The sequence below is a fragment of the Vanellus vanellus genome (genome assembly GCF_965231255.1).
Source record: "Vanellus vanellus genome assembly, chromosome: 5".
Lineage (NCBI taxonomy): Eukaryota > Metazoa > Chordata > Aves > Charadriiformes > Charadriidae > Vanellus > Vanellus vanellus.
The window spans coordinates 7499729-7523677 of record NC_138910.1 but is presented as its reverse complement, the minus strand read 5'-3'; the positions used below and the strand labels follow the sequence as shown (position 1 = coordinate 7523677).

General features: G+C 42.4%; 1 protein-coding gene across 1 annotated transcript in view; it reads left to right on the top strand.

The window, feature by feature from the left end:
* Positions 1 to 23949, top strand: part of THSD7B (thrombospondin type 1 domain containing 7B) — a gene marked incomplete at its 5' end in the record, with an annotated part of 282468 nt that overhangs the window by 104675 nt on the left and 153844 nt on the right. Inside the window, 2 exons of the mRNA XM_082484447.1 lie at positions 19357 to 19548; positions 23059 to 23293. Coding sequence (XP_082340573.1) covers positions 19357 to 19548; positions 23059 to 23293 — 427 coding nt within the window. The remainder of the gene's footprint in view (positions 1 to 19356; positions 19549 to 23058; positions 23294 to 23949) is intronic.

Below are 23949 nucleotides of genomic sequence, written 5' to 3'. Positions count from 1 at the left end.
TTATCTACTCCTAGCACGCGAGCAGGGAGTTCGCTGGGACTGGAGGAACCCAGGGTGCATTGCTGGAGGGACGAAGCCACTTCCAGGTGGCATGAGGTCCACCTGCGCTCCCTTGCCGCATCTCCTGTGGCACTGTACTGAAGTCTGTCGCTGACTGGGGGTTGTTCCCATTCGTTGTTGGCAATTGTGCATGACTTGTAAAGTACCAGGTCTTTTTTGTAGTGAAAATGCGATGGCCCAGCGGGACTGATAAGTCCTCATGAACTTAACGATAGGCAGTTCTGTAGAAATAGCTCCATCCATGCTTGAAACGGGTGGGAAATGGGTCTTGGCTGCCCGTAATACTTTGCAGAAACCGAGATGATCCTATAAATTCAAACTCCATTTCTTGTTACCAGATGCCAAATTCCCATTAAATTTAACGTAGCAAGAGTCCCGTCCCCATCCCTGACTCCGCCCCCACCCCAGTTTCACCAGATTTCCCAAGTTTCATACACAGTCAGCACTCTTTTGTTGTACGCTTAGTGCTGTGTCAAAGGAGACTAGAGCCAAGAGGGTGTTTGGGTCTTTTTTTTTTTTTGTGGAATTTACAAATAAAGCTGACTGATTTGGTAACTCTTTTGGAAACTCTCTGAGACTGTAAATTTAGCAGAGTGCTCCCTGGGCATGCATAGATCTAAAGATAGCAGTTTCTTGCCTATCAATAAGTATCTTAAAGCCTTTACTTTTAATGCTATATATGACTCAAATCCCAGGAAAATAATTCCACTGCATTAATTCAGACTAGGGTAGGCTTTCTAATACGTTATTTATTTTGGTCTTCAAAATGTCTGTGCTACTGCATGTGGTTGACGGAGCATATTCTTGTTTATTAACATTATATGGCAGTGTGTTTTCCCAAGAAGCTTAAATAAATGAATGCCTTCAAATAAAGCTGTGATTTTAAAAAACACTTTTTTTTTTTTCCCCTGTTGTAACTATAGCATCCCATAATCTTAGCTCTGATTTCTGTTCTATACAACCACCTATTTTAAATAGTTCTGGAAAGATTTTGGTTCTGTTTTTTTTTTCTTTTTTTTTTCTTTTTTTTTTTCTTTTTTTTTTTTGGTGAGAGTTAAACACACATTTAAGTCTTGAATCTGAATATCTAGCCTAGCTTCTTCCCCCACCTGGGTGACAGAAGCTTAGTAAAAACATTAAATTCAATAACAAAATCCCTTTTGTGAAGGCTGAAGCATTGAGCTCATATTTTCTGACAGTCCACGAGGCTTACAAATCAAAATACATGAGAGTGCTACGTAAGCGAGGGTGAAACAAACGGTGTACAGTACTTGGAAATGAATGAGTCATGTGAATGAACATTGGCATGTACATCCCCAGCCCCATATTAAGATTAAAGTGAGTTGTCTGCTTTACAATTGCATAATTGCTCCTCTGACTGATTCGGCGCTGCTCTGTAATAAGTTGTGAACACTGTATGCTGACCTGGTTAATGGGATGTTTACTAAATGAATATATTTGTATAGTTTAATAGGAGGACGTTTGGAAAAATTAGCAGGATGAGAAAGAATGACTCAAGAGAGTAATTTTTCAGCAAGCAGTGGGGCTGCGAAGAGGAAGGCAGCCTGCCTCGCTGTTGGCCTTTGGGGGCTGTGGAGGCTCAGGTTGCACCGGGCTGGGTCCCCTGCTCTCCCCACCGCAGGGAGGTCTGTGCCCTGGGCAGGGGCACTGGCACTGAGCATAGAATGGTTTGGGTTGGAAGGGGCCTTGAAGATCATCTGGTTCCACCCCCCCTGCCCTGGGCAGGGACGCCTCCCACCAGCCCAGGCTGCTCCGAGCCCCATCCAACCTGGCCTTGAACACCTCCAGGGATGGGGCAGCCACAGCTTCTCTGGGCAACCGGGGCCAGTGCCTCACCACCCTCAGAGTGAAAAATTTCTTCCTAATATCTAATCTAAACCTGCCCTCTTCCAGTTTGAAGCCGTTCCCCCTCGTCCTATCACTACACGCCATTGTAAAAAGTCCTTCCCCAGCTCTCCTGTAGGCCCCCTGTCCCGACTCCCCGGCGAGCAGGACGTGTGGGCGGCTGCTCCGGGCTTGGGATACCCAAACTCCGCACCCCACGGGAGATGCTGCCAGGGAGGAGCAGCCTCCATCCTGCAGCTGTGCCAGCTTCGTTTTTAAAAATATCTTTCTTGAATTTAGCTGTTTTAAGTACTATAGACTAAGATAATTATTTCATGAAGTAACATTATCTGCAAATTAACCTTGGATCTTTGCGTAGGTTCAGAAAGAGAGAGATAAGGAATTTTATCGCAAATTGCAGACTTACTGGGTTTAACGTAAAGGCCGTGGCAAGTAATACATTTAAACTGCGTTTAAGTAGTAAAGACCAGAATATCAAAGTCTAAGAGCAATAAACATTAATTTATTCAGAAAGTTTTTATATTTTCTTTCTAGTTTATATGTTCTTTTCACACACTGTCATTTAATGAGGTTCTATTCTGATTAAAGTAGAAAAATAAAAAAGCAAAATCTTTTATTTCAGTAGATAGAAATGTAGCTTTAAAAGTATATCAGCTTGCCCTGCGTAGTCGGAGCTAGCTGTACAATTTTCCCTTGGTTCAGCACGGCTGCTAGACTAACGGATTTTGGGGCAAAAACTCCCCCTTATACAGAGTTTCAGTTGAAATCCATATTTTATTTTCAGTGACAACTAATACGTTTCCTCTAATCCCTTTCAAATATTCACTGGCAGTGTTCCCAGACATATATTTTGAAGGCTAAATGGTTTAGGATTTATGTACTATACTACGTAGGCTGGTCTGAATAAGCTAATAAGTCTGTATGGCCCTTTCATTGCCAGAGACCAGTTTGTATCTCGGAAACACTATAGCTGCGGTAGCATGAAGTTTTGGCTGGTTAATGAACTGTGGTTCTAATGAGCCCAGGGTGAGGTGCTGGGCTGGAAAACTGCATTTTGCTGGTTGCAGAGCTCACTTGGGCATCGTTACGTAGGGCTGCTTCGCGTAGTGTAGATGCACCTTCCTGGCAGCTGAAGCTTTTGGCTCTCTGTCCAGAAACATTTTCTTTTTTTTTTTTTTTTTTTTAATAGGCTGCAATTGGCATGACTAAAGAGCAATAATTAAAATAATATTCCGCGAGGTTTGCATTTTAGTACGGCTGTTTGATTAAAATTGGATCTGCCGTCTCCTCTCCCTTGAGGACCATTGCTCGCTTCGTGGCTAATGAAGTGGAACGAGCACTGTGATCAATATTTATGGTGTCACTCTGGGCACCTGCAGTTCTTTCAACCCTTCTTGTACTGTGGAGCTAGAATGGAGGTTTTTAACTCCGAGCTAATTAATGGCTAACTGTGAAACTTGATACGAAGTCTGGAAAGACTGTTCTTAGTACTGCTTCTTCTGAGGGCCACGTGCAACTTGCACAAATTTGCTAGTTCTCATAGTTGATCAGGCAAAAGTAGAAACTTGATTTTCTTCAGTGCTGTACTTTTGGATCCCTCAGCCGTCCTTTGGTGTAGATTTGGGCTCTCCTTGCGTTGGGAACAACCCCTCTTGGGGTACCAACTCTTGCCATTGAACACACAAGAAAAAAAGGCACATATGGATTCTTCCAGCTGAATTTATAGACTTCCACTCTACAGCTTTTCTTCTTTTTGTACTCCAGTCTCTACTACAGGTTCCAGTAGCTGCTGGAGACAGCACATATTTAAGTCCAACATGAGTGCAGTGGAGTCAGTGCTAGTCTGCACTTTTGCATCTTACCGGTTTGGGGGCTGCTCTCAGCTTTTTTTTTTTTTTTTTTTTTTAATATTTTTATACAGCTGCTCAAGAAGTCCACAGGCTATGGCAGTATTTTCTGTCGAAATCAGCCCCGCAATACTTTGCTCCACAGCCCTCTTGACTCCTTCAAGGCTTTCCCAAAATAATAATATCATCTTTGAACGTGGTGGGTTGGTTCCTTGCAAACTTTGGCTGTTCCCTGCCAGTGACAGCGGCTGGAGGCAGTCCAACGTAATTAGTAAGTATTTTGGAGACTTTGCTTTGGCAGCCCTGTTAAATATGTGCTCTGAAATCAGGATTAGTATGGGGCCTCATCCTTTTTTTGTCGTTAGGGCATCTCCACAATCTGTAAGCTTATTTAATTGGAAATTAGCCATTCTTATTAACACAGGAGATACCCTTTGGTCCAATTTCTGACGTGGGATAAATGTACACGGTTCCCACTAAAGAGAAAAAAAAATGCATCCACATACTCCAGGGTGGAAATTTGCCCTTTTGTGTCCATTGCAGTTCTCCTGGAGGAGAATTTCATTTTCTAGTAAAGGCAATAAATTTTCGCTGCTCAGATAAGTGACTACAGAGGTTCATCATCAGGATTTGAAGAAATAAGCCTCCTAAGAAGATGGATGATGACAAGGGGAGTAAGAGTTGTTATCCAATCATTTGTCATGGTCCAGGACATTAAGATATATGGGTAAGACCCCAAAGGTGTGTAAAAGTTCCTTTTTCCAGCAGTCGGTTGGCACATAATAACTTATCATGTGCAGTCAGCCAGTATTACACGCTCTCTGAAAACTCATTTTGTTTGCATCTCTTTGTATACACAGCACATAAGCGGTAACATCACATATTGCTGGGAAGTATTCTACACGTCACCGAAATGTAGCCCCACGGTTACTGAGCATAGAGGCAGACTTCCCCGGCGCTCACGTTAACTCCCTTCTCTCCCTCCTCCATCCCAGTCCAGATGTTAACATTATCTGCCTTGCCTCGTGGGCTGATGGTGTTCTGCTCCGGCTTTTCTCCGGAGAGTCGTCCCTCTGACTGCTTTTCTGTGGTTCCCTGCTTTACAGCGGTTTCCCTCTAGTTCTTCCCCTGTCTCAAGGCTTCGAAACCACCTAGCAGCCCTGGGGTACGGCGGCAGCCGCTGGAAAACTACATGAAACATTCGTGGTTGTAGGAGTGCTTGTTAGCACGTGTGCATTAATTCATCGTTTCCTGCTGGTTTTCAATATGTTGGGAGGTTACGTTGCCGGTGAGGTAACTTTAAAGTCTGTAGTGGAATACATTTCAACTAACTGCTTGAGAGCAGGTAGAAACCTTGCTCTGTTTACCTAGATTCAAAGAGAAACCTTTCCCCTTATTTTTTAACAAGTGAGTATTCCTCTCTAAATCAAACGTGGTCGAGACCAGGTTTCTGAGGGATCTGGTTAAATTCGGGCTCTGCAGCTGGGATAGCTGATCTTGAAAGTTCGCCTTAATGTAGGAGACACCATCCTAGTTCGCTGCGGTAAACTGCTCCCTGCCTTGCTGCTTGTTGCTGGGATCTCAAGCGCGGGTGAGGTTTGCCTTGTCCCGTCCGGGCCTGCTGTGGCACAGAATAGCTCAGTAGCCTAAATCTGATCAACTGAGCCTGTGAGAGCTTGGCACCGTGCACTGAGCCCTACTAAACTCTGGGAAATCCTCCGGTGTAGCAACTTAATTATGTCTTTGTGCTGGAGCCCTCATGTATTTCCCCAGCCTCGACTGGTATTTCGCCGTCAAAAAGCTTAATTGGCTTAATGTATTTATTCCCTTGCTTTTCTCTTTTGCTTAGTCCTCAGCGGTGGCCTGCAAGCCTGCGTTAGGGACATGGATGCGGTGGGAACCTTCCAGATGCTCTGGAAGGATCGCGATGTTGGTGCACCTCGGAGGTTTGCGATTAGAGAAGCCCAAATCAGGGGCTGACAGGAGTCCTGGCTGTGGAGTTTTCAGACCTCCCCTGGTGTGATTGCGTCGATGCCTGCGGCAGTCAGGTTGACATAGTCTGCCCTCAGAAAGACGGGGGTGATGGACCCTGTGGTGGGTTTGGGAGCCCTATTTGGACCATTTCCGGCAGTGTGTTCAGGTGTTTGGTCCTGCGGGCGTTCTCCAAACTGGTCGTGGTGGAGAGATCTGTTCCTACGGGTCAGGGAGACATCAAACATCACGTGGCCATGTTTCTAGGGAAGAAAAATGTAATTCTTCTGAGTCTCAGCCATGTAATTACAGCCGTAAAAATAGCTATCATTTTTGATGCCTCCGTGCCAAATGTAAAGGTGGTTGTTTCTCTTACGTTTTCAGAGTAGTCTGTTCTGCTGCTTTTTCCCTCTTGGTGCCTTTTCTATGATTGAACAATTACCAGAAACGTGATGAGGACATCGTACGCAGAAAGTCATCCCCTTGTCTTTTTTCCCAATGACTCTGAGGTGCGTGTGGGCAGCTGTTATCTCAGCTGCTAATCAATGAAGCTGGAACTAATGTGCGAGGTGACCTTTGTGAAGAGAAAGGAGGTTGTGCCAAAAGTACGCTTGCAGTTTGAGTCAACTTTTGCACTTTATCACGTATTTGATTGCATGAGCTGCTCCCTTGCCGACTTGGATTGCCGCATCATTTAGCAGCGTACCAACCAAGTTAAGAGATGCCCAAAATTTGACTCGTATGTCAGTCATGATGTTTTCCTTGAGCGGGTATCACTAGTGTTACGTGGTGACCCCTGATCTTCATGGTCTAACTTCTTTCTGTTCTCTCACCCGTTTGTTCTTCGTTTAGTTTGAAGCTATTCCTCCACAGCTCTACACTTCCCACTTTGGTGGTCGATGGGATTTTTACTGCTGTAATTAGAGCCAGTTAACAGCAGCCTGTGGATAAGCAAAGGTTATTCTCCAGCACTTCCCTTCTCTGGAGTTTTACAGTGCTTAGGAGTCTGATGGATGGAGCACTCAATTATTTAGCATCTGTCAAGCTTTTGCTTACAACACCTAAACAAACCACTAGTATTACCTACTTTTTTCCCAAATATATAAAATATAATTCTGCTACATTAATCCGCAAACTTAAAATAAGCATATGCTGTTGCTTAACCAGCCCTTTTAATGAAATGAGTTTTGAATTGAAATTTTAAGTATGCATGAAGACAGTGAGATACCATTTGCAGTGTTAGGATTTCAATAATGTATGGAATTAGCCGAGCTTTATTATATTTCTGTGCCTGCATGCTCTCCGTAGAGTAAAAGTTGTAATAAATATAAGTTCAAAGGTAAAATTTTATTGCTGCGCATGAGAGGAGAAAAAATAAATTAGAGTAATGTAATCATGCTCATATATGTTATGAATTTTGAACAGTGTCTATTAGAAAGTTTGTCAAAATGTGCTTAGCTTTGAAAATACAGATTAACGCTGAAGGTTTTAATATTGTTCTTCCTTATGTGCATATTCCTGGCGAATATAAGTGTAAAATATCTCCTGCCGAAAGCAATTGTCATAAAATGACACTTTCCCATTTTAATAGCTGAATAATCAGAACAGAAATATTTTCTAAGTTGCGGAGAGGTTATTGCTTTTTTCGCACAAAGAAATTTAGTGGTAGAAAACCAAATTTTATCCAGATATTCTCCAGTTTTTCTGTTTCAGTTCTTATATTTGAAAAGCGCGTTCAAATGCCTCCTGACAGCCTTGACACTTCGGGGTGTTTAAAAAGGGGCTGGGGGGAGGGCATTCATTTTATTTCATTTACCGATTCTGTGTTTTCCTTTAATCTAGTAGCAAAGCTAAAATAGTGGTTCTCCAACAGGAGCTGGAAAACCTGTTAGGGAATGACTGGTTGGTATCTATGCAGGCCCTTTACGGTCCGTACATCTTTTTTTTTTTTTTTTTTTTTTTTTTTTTTTTTTTTTTCCCTGCTTTGGAGCAAATAAGGAGCAGGTCAGCGTGGGAGGGCAGCTGCTGGCACGGCTGCCTCTGAACTCGGCAAGCAACGTTTGTCTGAAGTGCCAGCTCAGCACATGGTCCCGGCTTCAGCATCTCTGAGAAAGCCCCAGCCTGATGAAATTTTTGATATCAAAGACAATTCCTTCTCCTGTGTTTTCTGCGCTTACTGTCCCTTTACTTTGTCATCTTCCTCTCGTGTCTTTCTGTGAGCAGAGGGCGTACCCCGAGGACAACACCAAAGCATGGGCAATGGCCATTCTTAATCTTCAATACAGTCTTCAGGTTTTAGCTTCGCCACTCCATTTGGAAAAAATTGGAAGCTGTAGGTGTGTATGCACCTTATTTTGGTTTTAAGCGAGGGGATCAGAGTCTTCTTTAATAGCAACAGTCCGGCTCAGGCTGTGCCAGAGTCCAAACCCATCTGCCATGGCCAAACCCATCCGTATGTTTGAGCTCTGAAAGGACGTGGTGGTGGGAGGTCAGCGTACCCCACCCAGCAGAGACCTCCTGGGGACGCTGTGTTCCCGTACTGGTGGAAGCTGCTCTGCTGGCAACACCCCATTTCCCGGGTCAGGATGATAAAGCCCTGCAGTGCTGCGAGGATGCTTCATCTTGGTGCGTAAACATTCAAGCAGCAGTAGCCATCTCCATCCGAACCCTAAGGAGTGAATGTTTCCTGGGAAATAGTTTCATCAGCCGAGAAAAAAGGAAGTGGAATGTACTGGCTTGGCTGGACCAGCAACACCGAGAGCAAGCCTCAGGCCAAGTTGTTTCCCAAGGTTTCTGAGGAGTAATACACACTTTTTTTTCTATTTTTTTTTTTATCTCCCTGATGCACTAGCAGATCTGGTATTTGTCACCTTTTAATTACAGTACCCAAAACCAAGGTCCTGCGCTGCTTACGGGGAGAGTTTTCCTCTTGGAAACCCTCATTGGAAACAATGATTTTTGTTCTTTTCCCAGTAAAAAATATAGTCACAGTTTAATTGTTTTGAGACAACCTGGACTGTGGATAGATATTCCCCACCCAAAGAACAACTGCAAATTTTAAATCTATGTAAACTTTCTGGAGACAGAAAATAACAGAAAACTTTTCTAAATAGGCCTTCCATACTTTAGCTTAACGTAAGTGATTCCTGCTTTTAAATTCTTCTGTTGATGCCATTGCAGCCGAGTTGTAAGCAGGATGAGGCTGTTGTTACCATATAATCAGTGAACCGGTTCCAGAGGGTGGAGCAGTTTAGAGACCAAATGCACTTTAAATGGCAGTAGAGGAATGATGCACTACCGACGGAAAATGTAGGCATCGTTATTAATGATGGAATTAAAGTACCACCTCATGGGCAAAGTGGAAGCACAGAGAAAATATTTAATATTGCGTTTCCTACATTTGATTTATCCCCCCTTTAAGTACTAAATGATCTATGCAAAATACAGTGGAAATTAAACACACCTTCTAAAATTCACAACTTGATTATGTAAAAACGGTTCAAGCGTAGGTCAGGGTACGTTAGCCAGAAGTAACTTTAACCCATCTGAAAAATGTCTTATGCAGAGTTGATACTTGGCAAAACTGGCGTGAACACTAAGAGGTTTTTACTCAATAACCGCTTTGCAATTAGCACCGCTTTTGTCAAGAACAGATTTCAGTCATTCCTTTAGACCCTTGACTGATGATCATCTGTGTTACTGGGTGAATTTTCTTCTTGATTGCGATCTCTAAAAAGCTATCGAATAGGACATCTTAATACCACTCTGTTCTGAGTTTTGTGGATCAATTAGAGACAAAATTGGAAAAGAAACTACTACTGTTAGTAGGAATAATAAAAATGAAAATAGCTTAGTATTCGGTCCTGCAAATTCTGAACGTTTCCTGGTAGACTGTGGAAGCTCTCGGAGTTGCTTTATGGGATTAGGCCAGACTCTGCATCTGAACGAGAGCACATTTTTGTGTTAACTGCTTCTAAATGAGCACTTAGTTTTAAGTAGTTGGCATAAATCTAATTTTAATTTACTGTTTTCATTTTCTTTTGCATTGATCCTCTTTTTGTAGAGATTCAATTGCAGACTTGGAGAAAGATGATTTTCAAAGAGTCCAGATGGTATTTGCAATTATTTATTATCATTAGCATTCACTGTATCCGAAAACAGGACTTTTGCCAGCTTAGATAAACCTCATCTGCCGCGCTGTTGTTTACAATTTTTCAATGTCTTACGTTAATACAAACTCACTCTTGGGGTGAGTTCTGGGGCTAGAAGAGAGAGTCCGCTATTCCCAATGCGTGGCAAATTGCTCACTTATTTTGGGAATATTGCTTGGTTAACAATCAGTCATAGCTTTTTGATGGCTATAAGCTATAAATCATTGCACCTTTTCATGCATGCACGCACAACTTTTCCTTTTTGGGGTAACTTACCGTGTGAGGGCGCGATTACTGTACTTTGCCCTTGGTAATATCTCCCTGGTAATATTATTCTGAGTTTTGAGAGTGAAGATGGTGCCTTAAGTCTGTAAAAATTGAATGTTTAGAAATTTACGGCTGTGGTGCAGTGGGAATAAAATACCACCTTCTTTATTCTAAATTAGTATGCTTGAGTTCCTCCACTAAAATTGTTCTGCCCCACTGCACAGATATATAAGTTGAAGTGGACTCTATACGCTACTGGAATAAACAAGTCTACTCATAATTGTTTTGTTTTTTTTTTTTAAAGTTCTGGAAAGATATTTATATTTTATAATATTTTAATACATTTGACTTATTTGTGTAATTGGTTTCTACAGTATTTTGTGTTGATTAGCATTTGGAACAAAGCAGTACAGAAGAAAATAGAGGGACACCTGTTTCAATTATACCACAGCACCAATTTTAACAATAAATCTTAATTGCAATCAGTCTTGATCAACCCACCTGTATAGGTTCCCTCATTTACAATGAGGAGGGATAATGGAGAAAAAAGAAAAATTGCAAAGAGAGAGAGGAAAAACACCCCAGAACACTAATATGGATTATGTTCAGTTCTTATACTTTATGTTTTCAGATTGCTGCGCTATGTTAATTATTAGGAACAGCAGCCTCAATTTCTGTGCTCCTCTCTGGGAATACAGTGAACCTGTGTTTACTTTCAGCTGCCACGTGAGCAATTTCTCTTAATTCAGGAGGGGTTGTGCAAACAGCCGCAATTCTGCTTTTATGCCCAAACCCAGCAGGTGAACGTGTAGCAAATTCCTTTAAATCACTACTTGTCTTTCTATGTGGGGTAGGAAATACATCGGAGCCAGTCTCTTATGTAGGTAACCTCATGCAGCTGTATTATTATTTTTTTTTTTTTTTTTTTAACCTTGAGACTGGTAGCTGCTGTATACCTCCATAGAGGTATACTGGGAGGTTCTCTGCAGGCCTGGCAAGTGCTCCCTGACGTGCCTCCCTCTGTGCTCACTTTCTTGGAGCTTCCTTAGAGTCACAAATCAATTCTCTTCTGTGCATTTGCATGAACAAAGAGGGAAAACAGTTGTAGGTAAACAGTCCAAATTTCAGTAGAGGGTTTACAGGAAAGAAAACCAAATACCACTTTTTTTTTCCATCATCTTTTTTCTCATAACCTCTGTAATGATCACTTGGATGTAGGTAAGGGACAGGACTGTGGCCAGTGATGCAGGGATTTGGGCAAGACTTCTGATTTTATGGTGATTTTGTAACACGTTTCCAGGCATACTATTTCTTTTTCACATTTATTCTCATTCCTTCTGTTTTTCATACTTTTTTTATCTTATATTCCTTTTTCCTTACTCTCCTGAGTTGTTGCTCCCTTTTTCTTCATTGTGCATTATGTGGTTAAAAATGGTTTTTCCTCAATCTAATGCGTTGTTTTTCATCGTTGCATTGCAGTTAAGTCTTTTGACTGAAATCCTCATGATTGCCTCATCTATTCTTTTTTCTTTTCTGAGCATGATCCTGGTTTATTTCCTCTTTTCCATTGTGAATGGCTTGTTCTTCTTGGCTGCTTCATCTTTTTTCATGATGGATCTTCACCTCCATTCGTCTTCATTGCTATTGCCTTCCTCTTCTCCGCTATGGGGCTCTGATAATAGTGATGGACCACTGCAATTAAATTTATTCCATACGCCACTGCTTTCCCTGACAAACTGACACCCCTCTTCTCTGATGTTCTTACCTGTTGACTGGCATTACGAAAAGTCAACCAGGAGCCAGGGATTTCAGTGAAGTGTGACATTGGTCTCCCGGTGACGACTGAGCATGGCAAGCCCCGGATGCTTTAAGGTGTCTCTAAAGCTGGTCGTGTGACATGGGAAAAAAAAAAAAAATCCATGATGTTGTGATGAGATGAACACATTCAAAATGGTTATAAGAAATTTCTCCTCTTGTTGTAGTTTGATTGTTATTGCTTTTAAATGTAACGTTGTCATTAGCTGGTGAGACGCCTAGACCAAGATATTGTCAGCGCACAGCTTTCTCCGAATGCAGTTGCCGTTAGCAAACTGGCATACAGTCAATAGGAATTCTTCTGAATTTACTGCTGTCTGTTGACATCTTATTCTGTTACAGGCAAGTATTTAATCAAAGTTTATTGTCATTCTTTTCTGAGATTTAAGTGGGACATAAAATTTTACGATACATATAGTATTTTAGATGACAGCTTCATTATTTCCACTGAATAATTTGAAATGCTACAAGGAGAAATATTGATGTCAAACTGGTAATTGTCATTAAATATGCAGCGTTTTTGCAGCAGTCGTTTGCGCAAAAAATAAATTTCCTGAACTTGTAGGTAGCAATGCAGAACCATCTGAAGTGCAATTTCCTGAAATGCAAAGCCTTTCCCCACCATGGAGGTCGCTGGAGGCTCCACAGACGTGTGCAAACCTGAAATCTTCAAAGTAATTTTTCAAATTTTCCTCTTAAAAAATGAAGGTGGTATAGTGGTGGTCAGTGTCAAAAGGGAGGACGCTTTGTTATTGAGTTGATCTTTGGATTCCTGCTGCCTGGTGGGATTTGTAGTTTGGCTGCTTTCGTCGTACCATGTCCAGTGGCGATTCCCTTTTTCCTGAGCCAGGAGGGATGCCTGTGGCAGGAGTTATTAAACTGTATCGCAGGAGATGGGTACGCGGGTCGCTGGGAAGAATGAGACTACCGCGCCGGAGCTGCAGGGCGTTATGTAAAATAGACAGATGCAGTTGAATACTGAACTGGTTCAGAATGAAACGTTCCTGTTGCTTCAGTGCCTCGGCATGGAGCGCGTTATTCAGGACCGTGGGGAGGGGCTCCTCCTTCTAGGATGGAAAAGATAGTAAGAAAAAAATTAAACAGCTGAAAAAACGGAAAGTTCTTTAGTTTAAGCAGGGTTCTATGTCCTCCCTTGTTCTGTTTCCCTTGGTGGGAAGAATTTAATTTGCTTTTAAGGTGAATCACGAATTCCACTCAGAATTGTACTTCTCCATGTGGCTTCTTTCTTATCTTGTTAAAGAATTCAAACTAGGGACCAGTACATTAGGTAATGATCAGCTTTATTCGCAAATATATTTACAAAAATGCCATGCTCATCTTCTCTTTTCTAATTATTGCACCCTGACTTTGGAAGAAAATGGATTCAATCTTTCCTATATTGAAAATATTATCTGTTGAATGTATCTTGTGTATTTAGCTTTAACCACTATACTATTCATGTAGGAGTCGATCAGCTAAAAAAAGGCCATTAGAGGTGGTCAGGACGTTAGCAATAAAACATTTTGAACAGAAAACTAACATTTTTCTTAATTGAGTTTGGTTTTTTTTTTTTTTTTTTAAGAAAGCACACATTCAGCAAGGCTGAGAACAAAAAGTCTGCTTAAAACGTGAAATAAAGAGCATGTGAGAGGGGAGCACTGTGGCTCCTGGGATGATGGAGATGCTGGTTCAATTCTTAGACCTGATGCAGATCAGAGGTTGAAACTTGCGTGTTGTGCTTCTCGGGTGATGGCTAAAAGCCACACACACGTAGTTATCCTCTTGCTCTCTCTCCCCCACCTTGTCTTTTAAAAATATGGGTTTTTGAAAGATCTGGATTTTGTTCTAATAAGGAGTATAAAAACTTAAAAGCTTTGAAACCTTAAAACATTCCGTAATATGGAAAAATAATTTCCGCTTGACTCACAGCCCTGTTATATTTCTTTGCATGGAATAAGTCAAAAAGAGGAATATTTTCAAGGTGCTGTGCTGATCATGAGTAGCACGAATCAATTAATAGCTGTAACTCCTTGTAAATTGTAGGTATAGATTCTGTTTTACAGCTAGTGCTTTCCATGTGCTGCTGTATTAACAGTAGTTGTTTGTGTTACCCTAAGGATAGAACGCACTTCCCAAGGTTCACCCCAGTGTGAGCCCCACTTAGTTTTCACTGTATATCTTCAACATTAGGGCGAAACTGTTCAATCTGGTCACCATCCTAACCCAGTCTCCAGTTGCTGTGGATTTGTACTATTTAGTGTCAAAGCAGAAGAAACACTCTTCAGAAGTAAAGATAATTCCTTGAGACTAATTCTGGGCACTTGCACAGTGTCAAGGGTGGGGGAGGGGGGAAGATGAAATGAGCAAGTCCTATCTGAAGGGAGCCAACAAAGACAGCGGTGGTAACCTCTGGGGTAGGTTGGATTGGATGGGCTGGACCCGCTCCAAGCTAATTAGAGGACCCCACAAAACCTGAGACCATTTTTACTTTTCTTTTTCTTTCTTGTCCTGGTTTGAGTGGCACAGGACTAATTTATCTTCTAATACTTGGGAAGACTGCACTTTTAGAAGACTCTAGTGTCTGAATTTGTGAAAATATTTACTTTATGGCCAGCTATGGCGTGTGGGTTTCCTGGTCTCAGTGTTTTTGAGCTCGCCAGGTGCCGGGATGAGGAGGAGTGAGACCTGAGCACTTGACCCAAGCTGGCCAACAGGGTTATTTCATTCCGTGAACGTCATATTCAATATAAATGAGAAAGTTTGCTGCAAAGTTCACTCTCTCCCTTGATGGCTGCCATCCTGAGAACCCCTTGCCCCAGTGCCGGACCCCTGAGCCCTTCCCTTCCCCCCGAAGCCGTAGCGCTGGCAGTGTGCGACACTTGCTCTCGCTGCTGGGAGTGCACAGCTTCTACGGATAGAATTGGCTGAGTATAACCTTTACATATTCTGTATTGGTATCAGCATCAATATTGGTTCTTCAGTGCTATTAATGTTAATTATCTAATCTTAATCTATTAAATCTCTTTATATTTCAACACCTGGGTTTCCTTGGGTTTTCCCCAATCCCCTGTGCTGGGCAGGGAGGGGTCATTGGGTGATAGAATGATTGTCTAAAGGACAATAAGTTGTTAGGGGTTTCTCAAACCATAACATTTCTTTAAAAACATCTGTCCTTTTTGACTTGGATGGCTCAGTTTACTGATGAATGGATGAAAGATGCTCTCAGTTTATTCCAACGTCACAGCAAGCTGCAGAGAGGAATCAGTTTCCCCTGAAGAGGGAGCTGCTCTGGGCTCTGACCAGGAGAGACTAGGTCCCTGGGTTGCCATCTGGGCTTAATTCCCGGTTACCACCAGATGAACTTCAGAGCAATGTCTGAAGGAAAGATGTCTTTCATGGAGACCGGCATCCTTCTGCTGTGATCCCCCACCCCGCTGCTCTCCAGGGCTGCTTTCAGATGTTATGTCTTGAGATCTAAAGACATACTTGGAGAGGAATTCGTATTGCATTCGGATGCATAATTTAGGTGCTTAAAAGCATTAGTCTTATTTAGGGAGGGAGAAAGCCTCCTCTAGAAAGATTATTCAGAATATCTGAGATAAGAATTACACCTTCAAGGTACTGGGTGGACAATTGGGAAGCTCAGGAGAATTTAATATTCCCTGTAAATCTGTGACAATGCATAAAGCACACTTCACATGTATTCCGTACTAGTACTTTTCATGGAAAATGAAAGATTATTACCTCCCTTTGTAGTATACGATAGTTTTCTGAGAATTCTCTGCCAGGCAGCTGGTACAGAAGTGATGTTTCCCTTCTGCGGTAATACAAGCCAGTAATTAAACCTGAACACAGTGAATAGAGCTGTAAAGTAAATCAAAGTGAGTGTTGAATTGTACCTTCATGCACCGGGTGGTAAACTCTTTATAAAAAAAACTCAAAGCTTCCTTTCTTTGCTGAGGAACCACCGATTGCAGCCTCTGTTCGCAGCGTTACTGTTGCTGTCACCTGCTGGAAACCCAGCTTGAAAAGACGTCACGGAGGGAAGAAGTGGAAAGCGCGTTTAGCTCCTTTGCTTCCCTTCCCCACAGGGTGGTCACTTGAAAATCTGCGGCACCTGTGCTCGTGTGTGGAGGAAGCCACCCCGAAGGAGACCCAAGCATTTTGAACCGTCTTCTAAGCGGAGTGGCTTAGACTTCGCAAAGTCATTAAATCAGTGGAAAGGCTCCCGTGGCTTTCAGCAAGTAGGGTTTTCTCTAACGCTTACATCTCTGGCACTACCCGATTGGGGGAAAAGGTGGGCTAAATCCAGAATTCAGTGAACTTCATGGCACTCCCTTGCTATAAAGTCTGTATATAGTGAAGATAACTTCTTGCATGGATGGGGGGGGGGAGGCATGCTTGCAGGACCGGTGTCCCATCTCATCCCTTCTCACTCAGAAGCCTGTTGCTGGCTGTTCGCCTGCTTCTCTGTAAGTGTCAGTGGTGGGAGAGGAGGACCGAGGTTTTACCCGGCTTCACCAAAGCATATAATTGCTTGATGCTACGGTACCATTGACTCCTAAAATCGGGTCTCCCCAGGATGGCCTCGTGTTATCTGCCGCTGTACAGACAAGCTGTCAAAATGTTAGCAGGCATTTTGATGCTAAAATGACTCAAGGAGACAGCTGGAATAAGGCTTACAGGTTTATATGGGGTTTTCATTGTTTTTCTCTAAAGGTAGTTCTCAGCATTACGCGAGCATCTAGAGCAGCAGTGGTGGTAATGGGCTAGTCAAAGCGAGTGATGGATTAAGCGTGGTTTGTAGGGGTGCCAAACTCACTACCAAAGGATGGGGGCTGTCTGTAGGGAGGGTGTTTGTCTCCTTTTTCTTATTGAATCATAGAATCGTAGAATTGTCTAGGTTGGAAGAGACCCTTGGGATCATCGAGTCCAACCATCTACCCTACTCTACAAAGTTCTCCCCTACACCGTATCCCCCAACACCACATCTAAACGTCCCTTAAACACATCCAGGATTGGTGACTCAACCACCTCCCTGGGCAGTCTATTCCAATGCCCAACCACCCTTTCTGTGAAAAATTCTTTCCTAATGTTCAGTCTAAACCTACCCTGTTGGAGCTTGAAGCCATTCCCTCTTGTTCTGTCATTCATTACCTGTGAGAAGCGACCAGCACCAACCTCTCTACAGTGTCCTTTCAATAGTTGTAGAGAGTGATGAGGTCTCCCCTCAGCCTCCTCCTCCTCAAACTAAACAGTCCCAGCTCCTTCAACCGCTCTTCATAGAGTAGTCTTAAAATAGTGGCGCAAAGACTGGGCATGTCGAGCCCTTCCTGATGAGCGTAGACGAGTGCAAGGGAAAGGGAGTATACAAATAAAGTCTTTTTAAACATATCTTGCAGTCTGATTGCCTGCTAGATTCTCCGTTACATCTCATAATATGCTTGAAAAGTTTTATTTGTGCCTCGAGGGCGATGAGCCTGTCTTCATTTAGGGATGCAACTGCAGATAATACCACCGCGCTATTGACAGCTTTATGCACTCTCGCTAGCAGCCTCCTCTCTTATTTACCCGCTTGAACATGTGTTGCCTCGCAAAAGCAGTACAGTTTTCTACCCTCCTAGTTATAATTGCATCCTGGGCCGCCTTGTTACAGACCCTGTTCCTGTAGCGTGAGGTGAAAGAGCCAGTTGTTACCATTATAAATTTTATTTTTTTTCCCCCCTATGTATAATTGAGGTTGGATAGTCATTATGTTTTTTCCTAGGTTCATAATTAAAGAAACCTTGAAGGAGAGCTTTATAACTATTATAAGGGCAAAAGAGGAGGTAACGTTCAGTGTGAGCTTGTAGTTTATAAACAGGCAGATTTGAGCTTCCAGCAATTTTGGATTTGTAGCTAAAAATTCACAAGGACCTAGAAACGCTAAGCAAGAGAACAGTCTAACAAAGTCAGTCGCATCTGGTCATAACTTGAATTATACTTCAGACGTGTAATTCAGTACCAAAAGAGTTATGTTTTATGAGTTTTTAAGAATTATGATGTCCTTGTAAATTCTATGCAATTAATAAGATTGCTGGAAACTTCTTTTTTTTTTTTTTAATTTAAAAAATAAATTTATATGTTATTTTGCTTTTCAAAAGCAATAGTTCCATGTGATGTACTCCACATGATACCCCTTGTGTGCTTTGTTTCGCCGCTTGTTCTGCCACCTGTTCTTTTGGTTGGTAGGTTTTTCCCCACCACTCCCACTGCCTTACCTTCTTGCTGAAAGGGATTTTGGGAAGGATGCTTCTCATCAGGAGGTACACTTTGGTCCATGTGCCTTGGTATCTCTTCCTTGGATGGGGTAGTCCAACAGATCCAATAGTTTGGATCTCCGAGTTTTTGGGTGAGAAGTAGAGTCTGAAATTGTACGTGGCTAGTTCTGGTGAGATTGTAGGAGAATGACCAAATATCTACTGGACACTTCTCTGGCATACAGGCAGAAGGATATTGTCTTCTGTGGGCATCTGCACAATTTGTATTGTGGAAAATAGGGGTTCTGTAGGTGGAGGTGGCTGGAAAATAGGGGGCAATTATCATAAATTCTGTTGATAATTGATATTACAGCTTTTTATTGATTGAATTATCTCATTCCTCATGCTTGTTTGCTTTATAAAGTGGACTGCAGCCAAGATCATAGAATCGTTTTGGTTGGAAGAGACCTTTAAGATCAAGTCCAAGCGTGAACCTAGCACTGCCAAGTTACCGCTAGACCGCGTCCCTCAGCACCACATCCACACATCTTCTAAATACCTCCAGGGATGGTGATTCAACCACTTCCCTGGGCAGCCTGTTCCAATGCTTGATAACCCTTTCTGTGAAGAAATTTTTCCTAATATCCAATCTGAACCTCCCCTGGCACAACCTGAGGCCGTTTCCTATTGTCCTGTCGCTTGTTACTTGGGAGAAGAGACTGACCCCCACCTCTCTACGACCTCCTTTCAGGGAGCTGTAGAGAGCGATAAGGTCTCCCCTCAGCCTCCTTTTCTCCAGGCTAAACAGCCCCAGTTCCCTCCGCCGCTCCTTCTAAGATGTGTTCTCTAGACCCTTCACCAGCTTCGTTGCCCTTCTTTGGACGTGCTCCAGCACCTCAGTGTCATCACACACAAAACTTCAAACACATTTTTTTCTTTTTTGTTTTTCGGAAGAAATACTTAAGTTAGTTGGTCAAGTATTACACTTTGAAGCCTGAAGCCCAGCCACGTGCTCTTTTGTAGTATATTCCTCCATGGGCAGGCAGACGTTTGCCATAAAGTTAGTCTGTTGGATGCGGACCGTGGATATTGAACCAGGCTGAGCCTTCCTCCATGTCTGTCGTCTTTTGTTTGCTCCAGGTGAAGAAGTACCACATCACCTCTGCTCAGAGCTTCCCCGTCCTGAAGCTGTGGCTTGTGAAATCCCTTGTGCAACGGACTGTGTCATCGGCGAGTGGTCCCCGTGGTCCCCGTGTTCCCACTCATGCTCCAGTAAAAATGCTGAGGGCAGCCAAAGCAGGAGTAGGTCCATCTTGGCCCTTCCAGGCGAGGGTGAGTGGTAAACGTTTTGCATCGGTCTCTGCTTCTTCGTTTAATGAGTTGACTTGCGTTCCTCAGCCACGCTGTGCTTAGATCCGCGCTGATCCCAATACCGTGGCAATGAGAAATAAAACTTCTATGTGTCTGTACTTCATGCCTAGTGACTGGAAGATCTTCATGGGCTTGTGTTAATGCATGTGTTACTTAGAGAAATTCTGTTTCAGGTCAAAATTATGTACTTCAGCCTATGAATTTTTGTCTACTGAGGGCCAGCCTGGGTGTGAATTTACTTCAGAAGAGCTATATCCTATTCTAATGAAATTGCTGCATGACACAAATTCATTGTGTGAGTGTCTTTATATAGGAACACATCAGTAGCAATTTAGGAAAGAACAGTGAGCTGTGAAAAATGAGTTAATAGAAAAGAACCTGCTTATTTTGTTAGTGCAGACCTAGAATCTGTTGACCTTGTTTTTCTATGCGAGTAAGTAAATAGCTCTTGATGAATATATATCATTTCCTCTGGATCTTTGTGGACGCATCGTGTATCTGGATTTTTACACGTCAACATCAGTGATACAATTATTTACACAAACTATTTCATATCAGAAGTGTAGTCTTCTAACTACAGTTATACATACGGTAATTCATTTATGCGTTGGTTTATCACACAGGATTTGAAAAGCGTCACATCTGGTGCATTAAAAATTCAGAAAACGTGAACAGGTCTAACAGACTAAAGCCTTGTTGACACAACAAAAATATCTACTATTGTCAGCACTGTGTGCAGCTAATGCAGCAGCAAAACACTTTCAGATGCAAATCTGGTCTAGGACAAGCTCTGTTAAGTGCTGTTTTGTAAATTATCACTAAAGCCACCCACTGTTTCTGGGGCAATAAAAGGACCCGATCTTGCAAACCCCTACACCTGTGAATGGTCTCTATTCGCTTAAAGATCCTTGTAAGCTCTGGCGAAGAAACTTGGGACCCTTCAGGATGAAAACTGCTGTGTAATTGTCAATTGAATGATAATAACTACTACTGAAAAAGTCTATAAGCTAGAGAATAAATAAAATGAAAAACAACCTTGGCTTCATATTTTCCATGGAGGGAATGAAATGCAAGTAACAAATAAACATGGAGTTACGAAAGTAAAGTGTTGAAGAAGTGAATTCTGGAAGTACAGAAGCTCAGTCATCTCAGCCCGAAACACGCTGAACTAAAAATGCCGGGCTTTGAACTGAATACTTTAAGTTTCCCAGGAAGGAATAAATAACTATTAAAATCAAATGCCCCAACTTTTTCTGTACACGTTTAGCAATGAGTACAGTGGTTTGCTGCGCAGAGGCATAGATCTGCGTACAGATAAATAGTGATTGATTTGAATTTGTGGCGAGAGGAAGTGGATTTAATACCGTTATCACTGCAGTACTAAGGGGACGTTATGTTTCCTGCTTTCTCGGACACTTTCATACTCGGCTCACAGCTCAGCCACCGACTTCTACACAGCTCTGCTGCCTTTGCAAGTGACATTTCATTTGTCCTCTATCAGCTGAGGCAATGTTAGCCGTGGCTCTGCTGTCTGAGGACTTCTGGATGCCATCCCACAGGCGGACGGCTTCAAACCCTTGGGTCCTCTTCTCCAAGCTGTTTGCCAGATCCCAAAATACGATAACCAGGAGGCTGTTGACGAAACCGGAGAGGCTTGGTTTAAATCTGGTTTTAAAAGATATTTCTTTACGTGGCAAACTTGGGAAACTCGATGCAAGAGGCGATTGTGGAGGCAGGCAGCCTCGGCAGGTTTAAAATGGATTAGAGGAACTGATGAACATCAGGTCCATAAAAAGTCTGTAAGTGGCTACTCGAATGGCCGGGCAGTGATGTGCTGTCCTGCTTTCCTTGTACGAAAGTTGTCAATGAACTGCAGGAAGCGGCCAGGCTCTTGTGCTTCTTATAAAGAGCATCTCCTGCTTGTGGTTTTGCAGGCGGAGTGCCGGGTTGGGTAGACCACGTGCTATTCCTTATTATCTTAAGTTAAAACTGCCTCGTTATTACTCCCCCTTGTTTAGGAGAGCCTCCTTACCGTGGGTATTCCTGAAAAAAAAACCACCTTAATTTTTCCCTGGCAAGCTCAAAATTCGAGTTAAATCTTTTTATTTTTATCTAGTGGATCAGGTATTTTTCGGTTTGCTTGCTACACTGTATTTTTTTTTTTTTTTTCCTTTTACGTGTGCTCAAACGCACAAGAGCAGTAACTGGTCTGCATTTTTCCTGCCAAGTCAAAAATCTTCAGGGGGAGTAAGTTACCTGGGGCATTTTCTACTCCATCATCGTACTAAAGATTTCTGAGACTGAGCACTTTCTGGAACAGTCCATTATCGTGAAAAGATGAATGGTAATGTGACGTGATTATCCAAATCGGTGTGCTAAGAAGTTTCTATCCTTCTCTTTCTTTTCTCAGTACTATTCATTGTGGCCGTTCGGGGTCATACCTTATTTGAGAAGGCTCAGTCCTGCAAGGCGATAGGCATCCCTCTGAGCAGCAATATCCCTTCATCTCCTGTTGATTTTAGTGGGGCGTAAAGGTGCTCTGAACCTTGTACCATCCGGCCCCAACGCTTCAGTTCTTTCAAAACCTGCAGCACTTTGGCCGTGAGTTGCCAGATTCTCCCTCCTGGAAGAGAATGGTTTTGATTTTAGGCATTTTTTACCTCTTTCTTCCTGAAACGACAACGCTTACCGTTACAATTTCACTGCATTACTCCTTAGCTTTTGAGCTGCGAACATCTGCTGCTTTTATGGGATAAATTCAGGCTGCCGGCTAGAGTGTTAAAGCTTCTGGGGAGGCGGTTCAAACTCCTGTGCTTTGTGGCTTTCGTACGAGTTGTTGACAAAGTGCGGTCGCTTAGCAAAATCTTTGGACTCCAGTTTGAAGGATGCTGCTTCAGAAAAGTAAAGGCTTCGTCCTCAAAACCTATCTTTCAGGTCCCCCCCCCCCCCCGGTTTGCAGGTGTGGGTATCGTTTGATCCATTCCTCCGTCAGTGCGGTTCAGCACCCGCTACAGCTCAGCTCTTCCAGGCAACCCGTGAATAGAGTCCAAATATTAAAAAGAAATGTTCCTCCTTGGGAAATTAGCGAGGAGAATGAACATAAAAATAATGCTTAATTTGTCTTTAAACCTAATTGCATGTTTGCTGAGTGATACTGGCATTTAAATGGAATCCACTCGGCTGCGTGTAGGAGTATCAATAAGGTAACTCAGAAATATACTTTGCCTGTTTCTGTTTCCATTATGCGTTGGAATACAATTTTATGCAAGGCTAGTTTAATGGGGAAACAATATTTTAGAAGGTTGTTATTGCAGCCATAAAGGTCAACAGCTTTATTCAAGCTTTATTTATTTATTTTTTCTTTTAAATGGGCGAAAAAAAAGATATTAAGCAAACCGAACATTTTTATTTATTTTTCTATTTTTCCACATGCAGTAAGATAAAATATGGCGTTCTCTTGGCTCTTTCCAGGTGGAAAAGCCTGTCCTCCTGACCGAGCCCTGCAGGAGCACCGTGCCTGTAACGACCACCCGTGCGCGCATTTCTTCTGGGAAACTTCTCCCTGGAGCTCCTGCTCTGAAGCCGCGCTGGTAACTGCGCTCAATGCCACCGCGAATTGGAGCGGAGACGCCGCTTGTGGAGTGGGCGTACAGACAAGGAAAGTCTTCTGCATGAAGAGCAGTTCTGGCCAGGTCACACCTAAAAGGTATTTTAAGAAAGGTTATTAGTAATTATTTGTAGTTACAAGACATGACATATGAAGGCGTTTTCAGCTAGTGTATGGGATCTGCAGCTTTGAAAATAATTTCAGTTCGCGACTAATTCTCCAGCTGCTACTCCATCACTACTATGAAAGCGATTCTAATAAGTAACGAAAATAAATAGCTAGCCCATTTTTAATTTTCTGTGTAAATCCAAGCAAAATGTATGTTTTTAGTGGTGTGGAGTTTTTGCTGTTATTCTAATTTACAGTTCTCTGCAAATATTTTTCCTGAAGGACAGGTGTGAGGAAAATATAAAGTACATAGGAATATAACAGTCATCAACACATTATTAACTGTGCTCTAATAAAATAGAAAAAGTAAATAGAGTTTGCATTATATTTACACCACGATAAGGCAGAACCATATGTGTGATCTATAATCTTCGGTTGATTGATATAACTTCTATGTGATACCAACACAAGAAGATTGGGTATTCTGCAGTACAAATATTCTGAATTGTGCTTTGCTTTACTAGATGAGGAAAATAAATAGCACAGGTGTTCTCCCTCATATCGCAAAATCAAGACATTGCTAATTATTTTTTGCACTGTTAATGAGTCTAGAGACTTACAACTGAGTTTCATTTCTTATTGTAGCT